The sequence below is a fragment of the Brachycentrus maculatus genome, unplaced genomic scaffold (assembly GCF_059751285.1).
Source record: "Brachycentrus maculatus isolate JH-2025_06_01 unplaced genomic scaffold, ASM5975128v1 h1tg000102l, whole genome shotgun sequence".
Lineage (NCBI taxonomy): Eukaryota > Metazoa > Arthropoda > Insecta > Trichoptera > Brachycentridae > Brachycentrus > Brachycentrus maculatus.
The window spans coordinates 2,705,073-2,719,707 of NW_028280856.1; the positions used below are offsets into that span (position 1 = coordinate 2,705,073).

General features: G+C 31.3%; 1 protein-coding gene across 1 annotated transcript in view; it reads right to left on the reverse strand.

Moving 5' to 3' along the window:
• LOC148310308 (cGMP-specific 3',5'-cyclic phosphodiesterase-like) overlaps positions 1 to 14,635 on the reverse strand; it is a 123,713-nt gene that overhangs the window by 30,099 nt on the left and 78,979 nt on the right. Inside the window, exons 7-9 of the mRNA XM_088258688.1 lie at positions 12,508 to 12,795; positions 5,520 to 5,645; positions 3,857 to 3,974 (exon numbers count right to left, since the gene is read on the reverse strand). Coding sequence (XP_088114814.1) covers positions 3,857 to 3,974; positions 5,520 to 5,645; positions 12,508 to 12,795 — 532 coding nt within the window. The remainder of the gene's footprint in view (positions 1 to 3,856; positions 3,975 to 5,519; positions 5,646 to 12,507; positions 12,796 to 14,635) is intronic.

Genomic DNA, 14,635 nt, shown 5'->3' on the forward strand with positions numbered 1-14,635 from the left:
TTTTTATTTATTTTTAATACATTTTATTGTATTTTTAAACATTAAAAACGATCTCCGGAAAAATCAAGTTTTTTTATATCCTTATGACGTTGTTGAAAGGAGTGAGCGATATGTGAGAGAACACTGAGATTTTTTTGATTATCAAAAATAGTACAAAGAGGGAACGAGTAAGACGAAGGTTCTGGATAAATTATGTGGGAAGAGCAATTTCGGATCGAGTGGTAAGAATAGCAGCAGACAGCAGCATAAGAGGTAGCAGACCCCCAGGAAGACCACCTATACGATGTAGAGACAGCTGGTCTTCCACCTCCCAGGAGCACACCGGAGAATAACCTGACACAGTCCTAACTAAAGAAGAAGAAGAAAAATAAGAAGTACAAAAAGGTTTTTGTATTATAATTCAAAAATGACATATTATTGTAACATTAACTTAATTAGACCATTTCAATTTAAGATGATAAAATAATATGGTATAAAATAACAGAGATTTAATTAAAAGTAAACTGGAAAAAAATACTATTTCAACATCGTTCTCTGGTTATCCTTGTTATTTTATAATTTTGTATTTAATGGAAAAATTCCCTTCAATTTCAGCTACTTAATACTTGAGAAATACTTTTTTCATGTGTGGACTGTTTAATTTATTGCATGTTTTTATTTTTAAATGAAATCTTGATAAAAAAATAAAAATATTCAAAGTATTAGAGTACTTCATATACATGCTTAATATCTCAACAAAGATGTAGAATTATATGGAATCTGGGCATTTACGACCTGTCGTAGGATAGTTTGAGTGATCATTTGATACGAGTGAAGGATTCAAATTATTTATTTTATAAATTTTTGTATTGATAGTTACTTTCAATAAGCATTTATGCAGAAGTTTACAAAAAAAAAATGGAAGAGTATTTATTCCCGTCAATTGAAATGCACTATTCCTATATTTTTGAGTGCATTTTCCAAGATGACTGCATTGTGTCGCCGAGCAAAATCTGTTGGTATTATATTTTTTCTGTACTGTAATTTACGAAGTTAAAAAAAAAAAAAATTAATAAATTTAAACGTTGTATTTCACTCTCTCTTACTGCTCGCCGATAGTGTTTGAAGGAGACGTGTATTTACTAGTGCTTACTACTTGTTATTTTATTTTTTTAATTATGATTTTATGTTATTAGACAATTTGTTACAAGACTTTTTATTTTTCTATTAGTGTATTCATTCGTGTATTTTTTTATTTTTGTATTAGATACTGTATATATGTATTATCTTAAAGGCTTCAGCCGTTCAATAAATAAATAAATAAATACAGAAATTCCAAGAGGTAAATGATATGAAGTAATATGTAAAACATTTTATGCCGATCAGGTGCCCAACATCATGCGTTAACAAGAACAACCTTAATAAACAACCCTTTCAATCTAACCGACCAACCCTTGTCTGTATTCTGTATCCACCTAACCAAACCTTACTCAATATAATTCGTTTTATTCGACCCAAACCGCAATATGGCCATAAATACACAAATTTGTTAAGGTGGTAGCGCGCACTTAAGAGTGTGGGCTTTTAACCCTTATTTACCCCGTTCTGTACTTAATAAAATTATGGGGCATGGTAACCTAGTATTTTAAAACATATCTGTGGAGGTCCTCACCAAAACGTTACATTTCCATTATAAATGATTTTAAGCAATCAGGAATTCTAGCTTGTAAAATTATTATTCATCATTTTGGTTTAACACAGGATTGGTCACGTTTGTCGCAACTTTAATTAAGATTTCGGTAGATTACAGTAAACAGAACAGATTTGCATTTAAAGGATTTTTTTGCAATATTGAAAATGTAACTTTTTGGTGACAACCTCCACATCTCTTTTACCTCCACATCTTTTTAAATTAAGTATAAAAATATAAAATTAAATTTTCTTAAGATATTCAACGACTGCTTTCGCATTTATTTATCTAAACATATAACTAAAAAATCTAAATGTTCGTTTATTTAAAATCAAGTGTACTCTCAATACTGGTTTTTCCGTTTCAAAAACTGAGATCGAACTCAGTCGCCATCCGTTATGTTTAACGAGATTAACAATGAAAATTTATATCCATACATAAAAAATATACCACAAATTATCTTTGATGTACATATTAAAAAAAAAATATTATCTCCTTTTATGATACAATGCTTTAAAAAAGAGAAAAAAATTACTAGAAATTTGGATATGACTAAAAAAAATATTAAAAATATAATTCGGTGATTGCCATAACGTCATATGTTGTAACTAATTATGTCATATTAAGTATGAAGTTAATTTAAAAAATAATGTAAAATGTATTTTTAGGAACTGAAAACGCCCAAATAACTGTTTAGGGGTTTAGACACGGTACCTAAAAATTCAAGGCCCCACAACCTTCAACACCCTTCAAATACAAAAACAAACCAAAGCTTTCGAATATTAATTACCAAGTGTGATATATATTACGAACTATGGATACGTTTTATTCTCTGCTGTGCGTCATGGGAGCTTCTCGTATCGTCACTGGCTACGTGGACTTGGTGACCAGATTACCTATCGAGATTGCTTCAATCATATTCAGGTATATATCACAGAAACATATCAAAAATTACTGTTACCTTACTCCCTTCATTTGGTTTTTGTTAGTTAGTTTTCTCTATACTAATTGCTGTTGTTTTTATTGTTCCAGGAAACTAGATGACAAGTCTCTGTCTGCTGCTTCTAAAGTAGATCCTGTTTGGGCTGACGTCATAAGGGGAGATAAAGCTCTGAGGAGCAGGCTGCGCAGGTACAAGCGCGTCCCCAAGCGGTGTGATCCCCTCAACCTGCGCAGGTTCCGCACTGCTGTAGATGGAAACCCATCAAAAGAAGTCTCGACTGGCAGACCTACCAAGCGGTGCGACAGTCTCTTCGGATTCACTGCTGGAAACACCTTCAACTTCACCAAGAAGTTTGACTCTACCAGCCGGCCACTGAAACGCCTCAGGCTGGACGATGCAACGACTAATAGCATTAAAAAGCCTAAGTTGATGAGGTTTTAAAAATATGTAATTGCAAAAATAACTCAAAATCTAATTTTAATTAAATTTATTTGATCAACTTTAAATAACTAATTTAAATAAAATAATCAAATTTCAATAATAAATAACAAAATCAACATTATTTGATTATTTATATTATAATACTGGCAATTTTCATATTAAAACTGATTCATACGTTTCTTCTTATTTTCTACAATTATATGAATCCACAATATTCATACCATAATAGATAGGAAATAAAGGATATAAAGGAAATATTACATAATTTATTTTTAAAGCTTATCCAAAATAAATGTAATTCTGTAAAATTAAAAAAAAAAACATATAAAATAAAAACTTTAACTACTTTATTAATGTTATTTTAAGTAGTAGAATAGCAAATCAAATCCAATTATATGAACTCATTTTGTATTATATTTTTTTTGTATATAATTTGTTAGAAAAGGAAAATTTAAAAAATATCACATTACTCCTTAAAATGGGATTATTTAGTCAATATCTCTACAGTTAATAATGACCATAATTATGTATCGATTTGGGATTAATTTTGTGGAATAAACAATTTGTCGGTTTATTAATGTTAACAGAGCTAGACATTGATGAGAACATTTTAAGTTCTAGGAACTTGTCTACTCCACATTTTCCTGTTTCATTTTTAAGTTGAAAAGTCCATAAAAACTTTTATTTATTAGAACCCTTTCTACGACGAGATGCTGAAAGCTGAAATATCAGCGGATAAGGGTTTAAGAATATTGCAAAATATTTTTAATGACAAGGGTAAGGGTGGAGGGTAGGTGACTCACCGTGGAACGTGAAGCTATAGAGGTTGAAGTTTTCAGCGGAGGGGATGGTATCACGCGACAATTTCCCCGTATCATCCCCGGAAGCCGTGGCATGATAGGACAAGCATTCCAGAGCAACCTAGAAAAGTGGAAAACATCCAAGCAATTAATTTTCACACGAAGATAATTAATTTTGTTCCTTCTTTATCATATATCGTAGTCATACAGGAGATTGTGACCAAGTGCATTTTTTACAAAAACGTGATCATTATTAAGCTTAATATTGCCCTGAAAAAATCCCAAAGGATTTTAAACTGGGAAGTATTATATAGTGACTTGTTAAAAATAACTGTATTGATATAATTTTTTGACATCTCATCAAAGATGAAGAAGAATATAGAAGTCTGGGCATTTACGGGGCTGACGACCGTCATAGGCTGGTTTAAGTGATCACTTTATACACGTGTAACATTCACCAATTCTACCCATTATTGACAACCACACTACTTAAATTTTTGGAAGTTCTATATAAATGAACCAAAATTTTGTAAACTGTATTGATGTTTATTTTCTTGCCAAGCAAAATTGACTTAAATGGCCCTCCTGAACATTTTACGTTTTGTTAGTTGATCACTTTCTCCTGTACGACTACGATATGTTGTATATTTTCGTTAAACATGAGTTGGACTTGAAATAGAGGACAATCGCACGGCATTCAATGTGTACAAATATGTTGCTGATGAATTGTTGTAATATTTAGTTGGAACAAATTATGACTGTTGACATATTACTTGATTTTAGTTTTAAAATATAAAAATTTCAGTACTCTAAATATATTTTTCATCAGAGACAATTCAAGCATTTTGTAGTTCTCAAAATATTTTAGTTAATTTAGGTTTATACATTTTGGGGGCAATTCATTTAATTTAACTGTTATGTTATGGTATTCATATCTTATGTAAGGTTAGGGATTCCTCAACGGTCGTGAAAAAAAATTAGATTCAAATTACATTTTATTTTCAAAGGTCATATTTAGAATAAAAATGACCTTTGAATTATTTATATTTAAATCGCGACATTTTTGGCAAAGTATCCACAATGTCTTTGTAACCAAAGGGTTAAAGAAGTATTACACAAATGTGTAATGTAAAGTGAATGAACGATGAATGATAAGAAGAGTTTTGTATTACCATAGCACAAAGTTAACAATGCTTTTAATATACAAACGTACAAAGTACATTCGTCCTACAAAAATAGTAACTTTGTATCATTTATATTTAAGGCCTAGGTGACGTTGACCATGACAGAAGGACCTACAACCTGAGGACGAGGAGAGCTGACTCCAGCAGTCTACAAAGACGATAATTTAGGATATAGCCAGGATGAGGATCATTTATATTATTTCTTAATATTTTTTTTGTTTTCCTAGTACAAAAATACTAACTTTGTATCATTTATATTTCAGGCCTAGGTGACGTTGACCACGACAGAAGGACCTACAACCTGAGGACGAGGAGAGCTGACCCCAGCAGTCTAAAGACAATAAATTGGGATGTAGCCAAGAAGAAGGACATCATTTATATTATTTCTTAATAATTTTCAACGTTTTCCTAGTACAACGATAATCGTAGATTCCCTATCACTGCCCTAGAACTTAATTAGTAGAAAATATGACAATACTTACTTTTTGTTTCGCCATCAGTTTGCAGGCGTTTTCATACATCTGTGTGTTGTGAATTCCAAGCCCACAGAATATGGCGAACGCCTCGAATATGGAGACGTCACTTTCCGTAAACTGGCTGCCATTTCCCTGCGGAATTGAAGTACAATTTTATTTTAATTTCCTCCGGGAGAGACCATAATCGAAGTACAAGGGAAGCAATTAGAAAATACACCGGTGAAACCCCTTGCCGAGTCCACTGGAATACTTGTTTGACTTGTATAAACGTATAAGCATGCTATACCAGCGATCATGTATTTAAATAATGTATGTTTATTTTATTTTAGTTGAAAATTTTACTTCTCATTAATATAAATACATTGACATTAATGAGTAACAAAAAACAGGTATATGTAACATTCCATTTACAATATTTCACTCCTTTTAAGAACGTCATAAATAAAAAAAACTTGATTTTTCAAGAGAATGTTTTTAAAGTTTAAAAATATAATACAATGTTTTAAAAATAAATATCAAGCCACTTATTATTTTTTTTACTATGCAACAGATCTTTTAAGGTAAAACCTGAAGTTTTTTCTCCATTCGAAAAATATTTAGTTTATTTAAAAAAATAATTAAACAATACCTTTTCTTCAAAATGCAAAAACAACACTTTTTGCCGTATAGCGGGAAATATGAAGTTAAAAATTGTATAGTATAGTACATTTTCTGAGCATTCCGAAAACATGCACAACTGAAAATTGACAATTTTTTATTTATGACATTCTCGAAAGGAGAGAGCTATATGTTATTTAATATAAATACCTGGAAGAGGGACGAGAAAGAGGAAAGGGGAAAAGGAAAAGACCAAAGCTCAAAGATAAATTATTTAAAAATTGGGAGACACCGTGCTATGAATATCGACTTACTATGCACGCGATCTCAGAGTTAACAATGTCGAGTAGAACATATCAAAATTCGTATATTCATCGTTGACCAATTTTGATGAACTTTTAATATAGGAACCTTGTTAAGAGTTTTTTTGGTTCGTGGGAAGCGATAAGGTGTTTTATCGGTGTAAAGCAGTATAATTAGGGTTATCAAGGATACTACATTGTTTAAACGTCAAGCTTTCCTATGAAATATACATCTTAATGGAATGGTGAATGGCACCGAAGGGATCTTGTATATACGTGTATAAATAAAGAAAAAAATATTTAACAAAATTCTATTAATAATTTTGGAATGTTCGTAATGAACAAAGTTCGTACAGCAAGAAATTGTAATTCGCAAAGGTTTATACTAAAAATATTAAAATATGGTGTGATTTTATCCACACATCATTAAAAACTTGACAAAACGTGTTTGGAAAACGCTGAAAAGCGTATTTTACTGGGTTCTATTTGCTTACTTTTAATGGAGCGCGAAAGATGCTATAAAACATTGTACAGATCGGAATTGGGTTTGCAGTTACTTTTGATTAGTATACGATTTTAATTATTTTTATAATTAGGTTCAGGGTTGATGAAAAAAATACCAGACAACAATGTGTTAACGATCACGATAACACTGCCTGTTTATTATGCAGTGCCCTATGCACCATCGGGTGCAAATAAGGGTAAGAAGAAGAATATATAAGTATGTTTGTATATATATATATTTATATATATTTATATATATATTTAGAAATATACTTATATATTCTTCTTCTTTAACGTTCTTACTAAGCTTGAAAATACAAAGTCAGATTTAAAGCTCAGGATTAGCTTGAATAATTAAATTTCAAAGTGCATCCCGCACACGTTCGTTTCCTGCAGGCGCATTAAGGATAAAAGGATAAAGTGTACCGTGTACAGCATTGCAGTGTACCGACATGAATATTTAAGGGAAAATAATTGTTTCACCCGGGTTTTTCAGCTTTAAAACAACCCCTCTTGAAAATGCGGCAAAACCGAACGACTCTCGTCGGTAATTATCGTAGAATTTCCTTTGAATTTCAACGTGAAAGGTAATTTATTTACCGGACATCAAAAGAAACGTTCGATTTGAATTTAATATCAAAAGCTGCTGAAAATATAAATTAATTCAAAGAAAAAGTTTATAAGTACGTTTTCTTATTCAAGATGTTTTATTTACTCAACAGTCATTTTAATATTTATATTTTGATTACAAATATTAAAAAAGGTTCGCCATCTTGCTGTTAAACGTAGAACTTTTTTTCATTAATTGATTCGGCAGATAATTATTAATAAGTAAGTGGTCTTATGGATATTTTATACGATAATAATAAAATCTTATAAATCTATGTTACTATTATTTAAGAACCTTAAATGTTGGAGTTGAAAATTACAGAGATTTTTTTTTTTATTAAAAATCTTTAATGTCTAAAAATTAACCAAACTTGGATGGTAAAATAATTAATTTTAAAAAAAATCACACTTGCATAATACCATTTATTGAGTTTTATTTTATATTGTTCACACTACAGGTTTCAGAAATTACAGTTGTTTTCATTGACAGGTTATCAAAACTAACGAGCAAAAAAAATCAGGTATATTTAGAGGTTGGTAGTGTAATAAATCAATTCTTATTATGCTTTTCCAAAATCCTTCACCATTATTATCTATGTTCCCTTTCACAAAAAATCCCGTTCCTTAAACCCCCTTTATTTATTGCCCTACCAACCTCTATATTTAAATACCAGATTTTTTGCTATTCAGTTTTAATTATCATCAATCGATTAAAACAACTTAGTTTTCGAAACTAGTCGTGTACAATGAAACAAAACTTCATAATTAAAATGTAACTTTGTTTTAAAATCACTATCAATATTTTATAATAACTAAATTATAATGTCTACCGGTTTCTACCGGTATTATATATTTATCAAGACTATGGGTATAAGACTATATACTAAAAGTATTAATCAGTCTTGATAAAAAAGCGGTTAGCTTCGAAGCCGGTAGACATATTTAATTAATTTATAATAAAATATTAATAGTAATCTTTTAACAAAGTTAATATTTTAATTTTAAAATGGAAAATCGCAAAGTTAGTGCTTCAAATATAAAAAAATAAAATAAAATATTTATCACGAACCTCTCAGTAAAGGTTCATATGGTGTATACATTATTTAAAATACAATGAAAAAATAATAAAACATGTATGAAATACATTATAAAAATATAAATATATGTCAAACAAACGAGGTGAAATTAGAATTGCTTTGTAGAAGCTTCTATCTTATATATTTCTCATCTTATTAAAAACCGTACTAATGTGGCAATTATTCCATGGTTTTTCCCTATACAAACGAGCAAATTAAATAATTAAATACAATTTACATTCTCTCAAGTTAAATTAATAGTAATCTTTTAACAAAGTTATATTTTAATTTTAAAATGGAAAATCACAAAGTTAGTGGTTCAAATATAAATTATAGAAATAAAACTTATCACACAAATGTTTTTTTTAATAATTAACAAATCATTCCAAAAACTTAATGACGAATCTATTAATAATTTCAAATAATTTAATTGATTGATTCGGCAGTCACTTTGTGGCAATATCTGTCCATTTTTAATCGAAGTTCGACTTGGTAATTACCAATATTTCAATATTTGTTTATACCAAGTAAAACCTTAATTAATAATCATCTTATAAATTTACACATTAATTCCCTTCACAGGTAGTATGTTCTAGGTACCCCTTTTCAACCCTATTAGGTTTCAATTTTGCTTTAATTTCCGTGAGAAACATGATAAGCATCCCTTGTATAATCCGAGATTTTGTCTTCCACGATTAATTATAAATTCAATTAAGTAATTAACCTTTCACGGAGGTGCTATGTACGTTAATTCATTTATTAGCAGAATACAAAATTACCTTCTAAGAAAATACTCATTAAAGCTTACTTGAAATAAAACCCGACGTTTGAGTAACTTTAGATGAATTAAAATTGGCATGTAACGTGAAGTGTAAGCCTTAATTTCTTGAGAAAATGTATATTGTATTTAATTATTTGATTTGCTCGTTTGTATAGGGAAAAACCATGGAATAATTAGCCACATTAGTACGGTTTTTAATAAGATGAGAAATATATAAGATAGAAGCTTCTACAAAGCAATTCTAATTTCACCTCGATTGTTTGACATATTGTATAATTATATTTTTATAATGTATTTCATACATGTTTTATTATTTTTTTCATTGTATTTTAAATAATGTATACACCATATGAACCTTTACTGAGAGGTTCGTGATAAATATTTTATATTTTTTTTTATATTTGAAGCACTAACTTTGTGATTTTCCATTTTATAATTAAATGTTTTAATTAAATAGTATTAATCAGTCTTCATAAAGAAGCGGTTAGCTTAAAGCAAACAAGCTTTAGCTTTACAATTAACTTACACAATATAATTAAGTTACAATAAAATATTTAAAGTGATTTTAAAACAAAGTTATATTTTAATTATACAGATTTATTTTTTATTATTTAACATTATTAATTATTTTATTGTTTAATTTTTATTCATTTTCTAGGCATTTCTACTTACAATCTTCAAACTAATAACGCAGCTCTCTCCAATAAAGAGACTGAACTCTTGTGCTTGGAGAATGACTTACATTTATTACTTATTTTTTATGTTTATTGATAAATAAATAAATAAATTAATTAACAAATACATCGCAATAGCGGAAGGTAGAAAGTCAAGGGGGCTTAATGATATCGTCCACTGGATGTACATCGGGGACCGCATCCACTTTATTATTATTAAAGTTATTTTTTCCATAGTCAAACAGACAAAAGTTTGATCTTACTTTTGACTATGTCTTTATCTGCAAGATAACTTGTATAATACGTTTAATTCTTCAAATGTACTTTTTTTAAAGCTTAAATTACGTTGCCCATTATAGAAGGACCTGCAATCTAAGGACGAGTAGAGCTGACCTCAGCAGTCTACAAAGAAGATAAATTAGATGGAGTGAAGATGAAATAGAAGAGAATAGGATTAGGTAATACAGGCGTTGTATAGGCAAGATTTAGCACTTGGAATAACAGATACACAATACAATAATTAAATACAACTTAGAATCATATGACTGTAAACAACTTATCATAAAATTAAATCAAATTCTCAAATAAATGGCGCAGTAGTTATTACAGCCTAATTGGAAGACAATAACAATAACTAATAAACATAAAAATATAATTGTTTTCTGACATCTTTAAAAGGAGTCCCCAAGATTGTTATAAGGAGACATTTAAAACTCAGACGAATATTTTGAACAGTATTGTGGGCGCCCAAATTTGTAGACGTTATTTTGATTTCTTATTACCTGGGAGGTCTATTTGATTAGTGGCCTTAGCTCGACGTTAATATCGTACTTATAAAATAATATGTATCCAGTTTTAGACAGGGGCCAATTTAATAAAACCAATATGTCTTAGTCACTGAGTCCGAAATGCGGGAAGAAAGAGCGCCCATAGCGCTACGTGATTTAATGAAGAACGTGATATATGTACTCGTACTTTATACGGATGTGTGCAATTATTGGGCAAAATTTGAAATTGAAATAAATAGAATTCAAAAATAATCGTGTACAGAGAAAAGAGTTGATCAGGAATCATCTTTATGGTAAAACTGGGTTTACATTCTTCTTCAAACTCTTATCCGCACCTCAATGGTGCATAGGGCACTGCATCAGATAAACGCAGTGTTATTTTGATCGTTAACACATGAAGGAAAGGTGATCAGCCCTCCGCTTCAGATACCAGTGCAGTGTAATATTGAATAAATATTAGAGTGAAAAAATCACGTATATTTATTTGACCCCCCCCCCCTGGAAATCGAACCCGGGATCTCCAGAACGGAAGCCTAGCATGCTGACCATTACACTACGGAGGCGGACATTATCGGGGGTTAACATTTGTTGTTCTTTATAAAAAAGTTATGGTTTAATGTTTTTTCTTGTTCTTTAGTCGCTTTTTTCCACTGCTGGTATACATACAGTATCGAACAGATTAATTGAAACAATTTTTTTTTCGTACTTTCAACACCCTCTAAAAAAATGTTTTGGGGGTGTTCATCGTATTATGGACCAGGGCTGCTTCTTTCAGTAACTGAGATGATGAATAGCGAGAAGTATCATCCAATTCTACTGGAAAAGATACTACCAGAGATACAAAAACGAAGGTCAAATGGTAATGGAATATTTCAGCAGGATTTAACCCCCTGCCACAAATCCAAAAAAAATATGATTTTTTTTTACACAAAAACTATGAACTGTGTTGGACTGGTTAAGAATTTTGCCATACATAAACCAAATTGAAAATCTATGGGCAATCTGTAAGAATTGGCTCTCCAAAATTGATTGCACTGCGGTGTAAAAGCTCATTTTGGCCATAATTCAGGTATGGTTTTGAGACGAAAAAATGGCATCCACGTGCCAAAACCTCAACTAATAGATGCCAAGAAAAGTAAAATTGAATGACGCAAAATGAGATCATATTAAATATCAATTTGTGATATAACTAATAAACAAAATATTTTACAAGACTTTTTACGAAAATATATCAAAAAATTTTTACAACATTTTGAGTGTGTCCAAATACTTGTTCACAAAATCCGGATTATCTCCAATTACAGGAGTTATTTTCATTAAAATCTCACCAATAGATGTCTCTAGTGAAGTTCTAGGGATTCAAGAACAAGGTTTCTAAATTGGTTCGTATATATAGAACTTCCAAGAATTTGAGTAGTGTGGTTGTCAATAATGGGTAGAATTGGTGAATGAACCAGCCTATGACGGTCATCAGCTCCGTAAATGCTCAGACTTCCATATTTTTTTTCATCATTGATGAGATGTCAAAAGATAATACAAAAAAGTTTTGTTTCAATCAATCTGTTCGATACTGTAGATCTCTTTCATATCCCCAAGTCTACCTTGCCATGTATGTATGATGACATCTACAGCATATTCTGACCGCAACAATTATTGTGTATACCTTGTTGATGAGCTGCGCGACACCTATGACGTCCTTCTGGCCGTTGACTATCGGCATGCATAGGATAGTCTTGGTGGCCGAGTCTCGCGACTCCGCCCCCTCGGCCCCGGCCCCGAGCCAGGCCTGGCCGTCCGCGATGTTGAGCGTCTGGCCGGTGGAGGCGACGTAGAGCGCCAGCTGGGCGAGGGCGCAGCGCCGCAGGTCCACCATGGTGGGGCGCGACACCACGGCCGCGGCGCCGGCGGCCCCGCCCAGCTCGAACAGCATGGTGAACCGGATCTTGGCCCCCTAGAAAAAAATCATTGCGACACATTATATAAAATTAGAAATTAATAATAAGAATCTAAAGAAAAAAGTAAAGATGTGGCTTCTCAAAATGGGACAAATGAGTTGCATAAAGTTGGTCACCCCACTGAGATACACGCTGCAAACAGCAAACAGTTTTTTTTTTTGTTTTATTGATTTTATTTTACAAGATACATATTTGAATAATACAAATAGTTGGTAAATAAACAATACATTTCAAATATAACGTTTCTACCTCTCTAATAAAGTTGATAATTGTGTTTAGAAAGGGAGTTCGTTTTACAATTTTTTTTATATAAACAAAGTAAATTAAAAATGAAAAAAAACATTCCTTGGTATGGAGTCTACAGTATCTACTCAATGAATTAGGGCCACGCAGAATTTCACGCAATTTCTCAATTCAAACAGGAATAACTCAGAGAACACCTTAAATAAAACAACATTGAATTTTATTTACACATGAACACTTTATTACGCTTAAATTATGCATATATATTTCATATGAATATAGTTAGTATTTAGTATTTCCACCTTTGGCAGAAATAACTGCCTCAATTCTTTTTGGCATACTTAAAATGCACTGTTTTATTATGTTTTTTATTTCTTCGTCTTCTGACCAATTTTTTTGAATATTTTTTTTTTGACAGTCTACTGTCGGATTTGGAAATGAGTAAACCTTATTTTTTAACATGCTCCATACGTTTTCTATAGGATTAAGGTCCGGAGAATTTCCAGGCCAGGGGAGCAAAGGCAGATTTTTGTTAGACAAAATTTTTATTATTGATTTAGCCCGGTGGCAAGGTGCCCCATCCTGCATGAAGGTGTATGGACCTTCTGTTGGGTCGAGTGTATGGTAGAAGGGCAATAAAATTCGTTCGAGGACCTGCTTATAGGAATTTTGGTTCATTGTTCCTTCCACGAAAAACAACGGCCCAAGTAAATTGTTAATAATACATGACCATATCATTGTTGCAGGGGGGTGTTTGATAACTTTTACCACACAGGCCTCATTGTAACGTTCCATTGGTGCTCTCCTGACGAATCGACGGCTCTCTGTCACGGCTTCTAACCGGCACTCATCACTAAAGATGACCTGAAAAATAATGAAAATTTAAGTTTAATTCAAATATATAAGTTTATTTACTAAAATGATATGTTGAAAATTCAATTTAAATAAATACCTTTTTCCAATCATCTACCGAGTAATTTCGATGTAGCCTGGCCCATTTTAATCGATCCGCTTTCATTCGTGGTGTCAATTTTGGTACTTTTACAGGGCGCCTGCATTTCAGATTTACTTCGTAAAGACGTCGCCTCAGTGTTGATACCGATATATTTATACCCTCTTCTTCCAATTTTATTTTTAATGTTTTAACTGATGCACTACGGTTTTTTAACGCACTTTGAACGATTTTTCGATCAGTCCTCGGTGTTGATTTTCTAATCCTACGACAGTTCTTTCGCCGATTGCTGGAGGCGGGTGACTGATTTTTTATTGATTTTGAAATTCTGTCCACTGTTTGATGAGAAACGTTTTCTTTTTTTGAAATTTCTCTATTAGATAGTATTCCTAATTTCAGTAGCACTATAACACTAGACTTTTTTTCCTCTGAAATGTCTTTACTTTTTCCCATTTTGTCTTTTTCAAAAAAAACACTTGTGTTTACAAAAAAAAATTATACTTTATGAACTAAAATTAAAAATTAAGTTTTTTTCACAAGACACGATAACTATATAACCTCTCTGAACAAAACAATAACCAGAACTCAAGAAACTTCACTAATAAATAAGATAGGACTAATTTTTGAACTTTCAACTATCT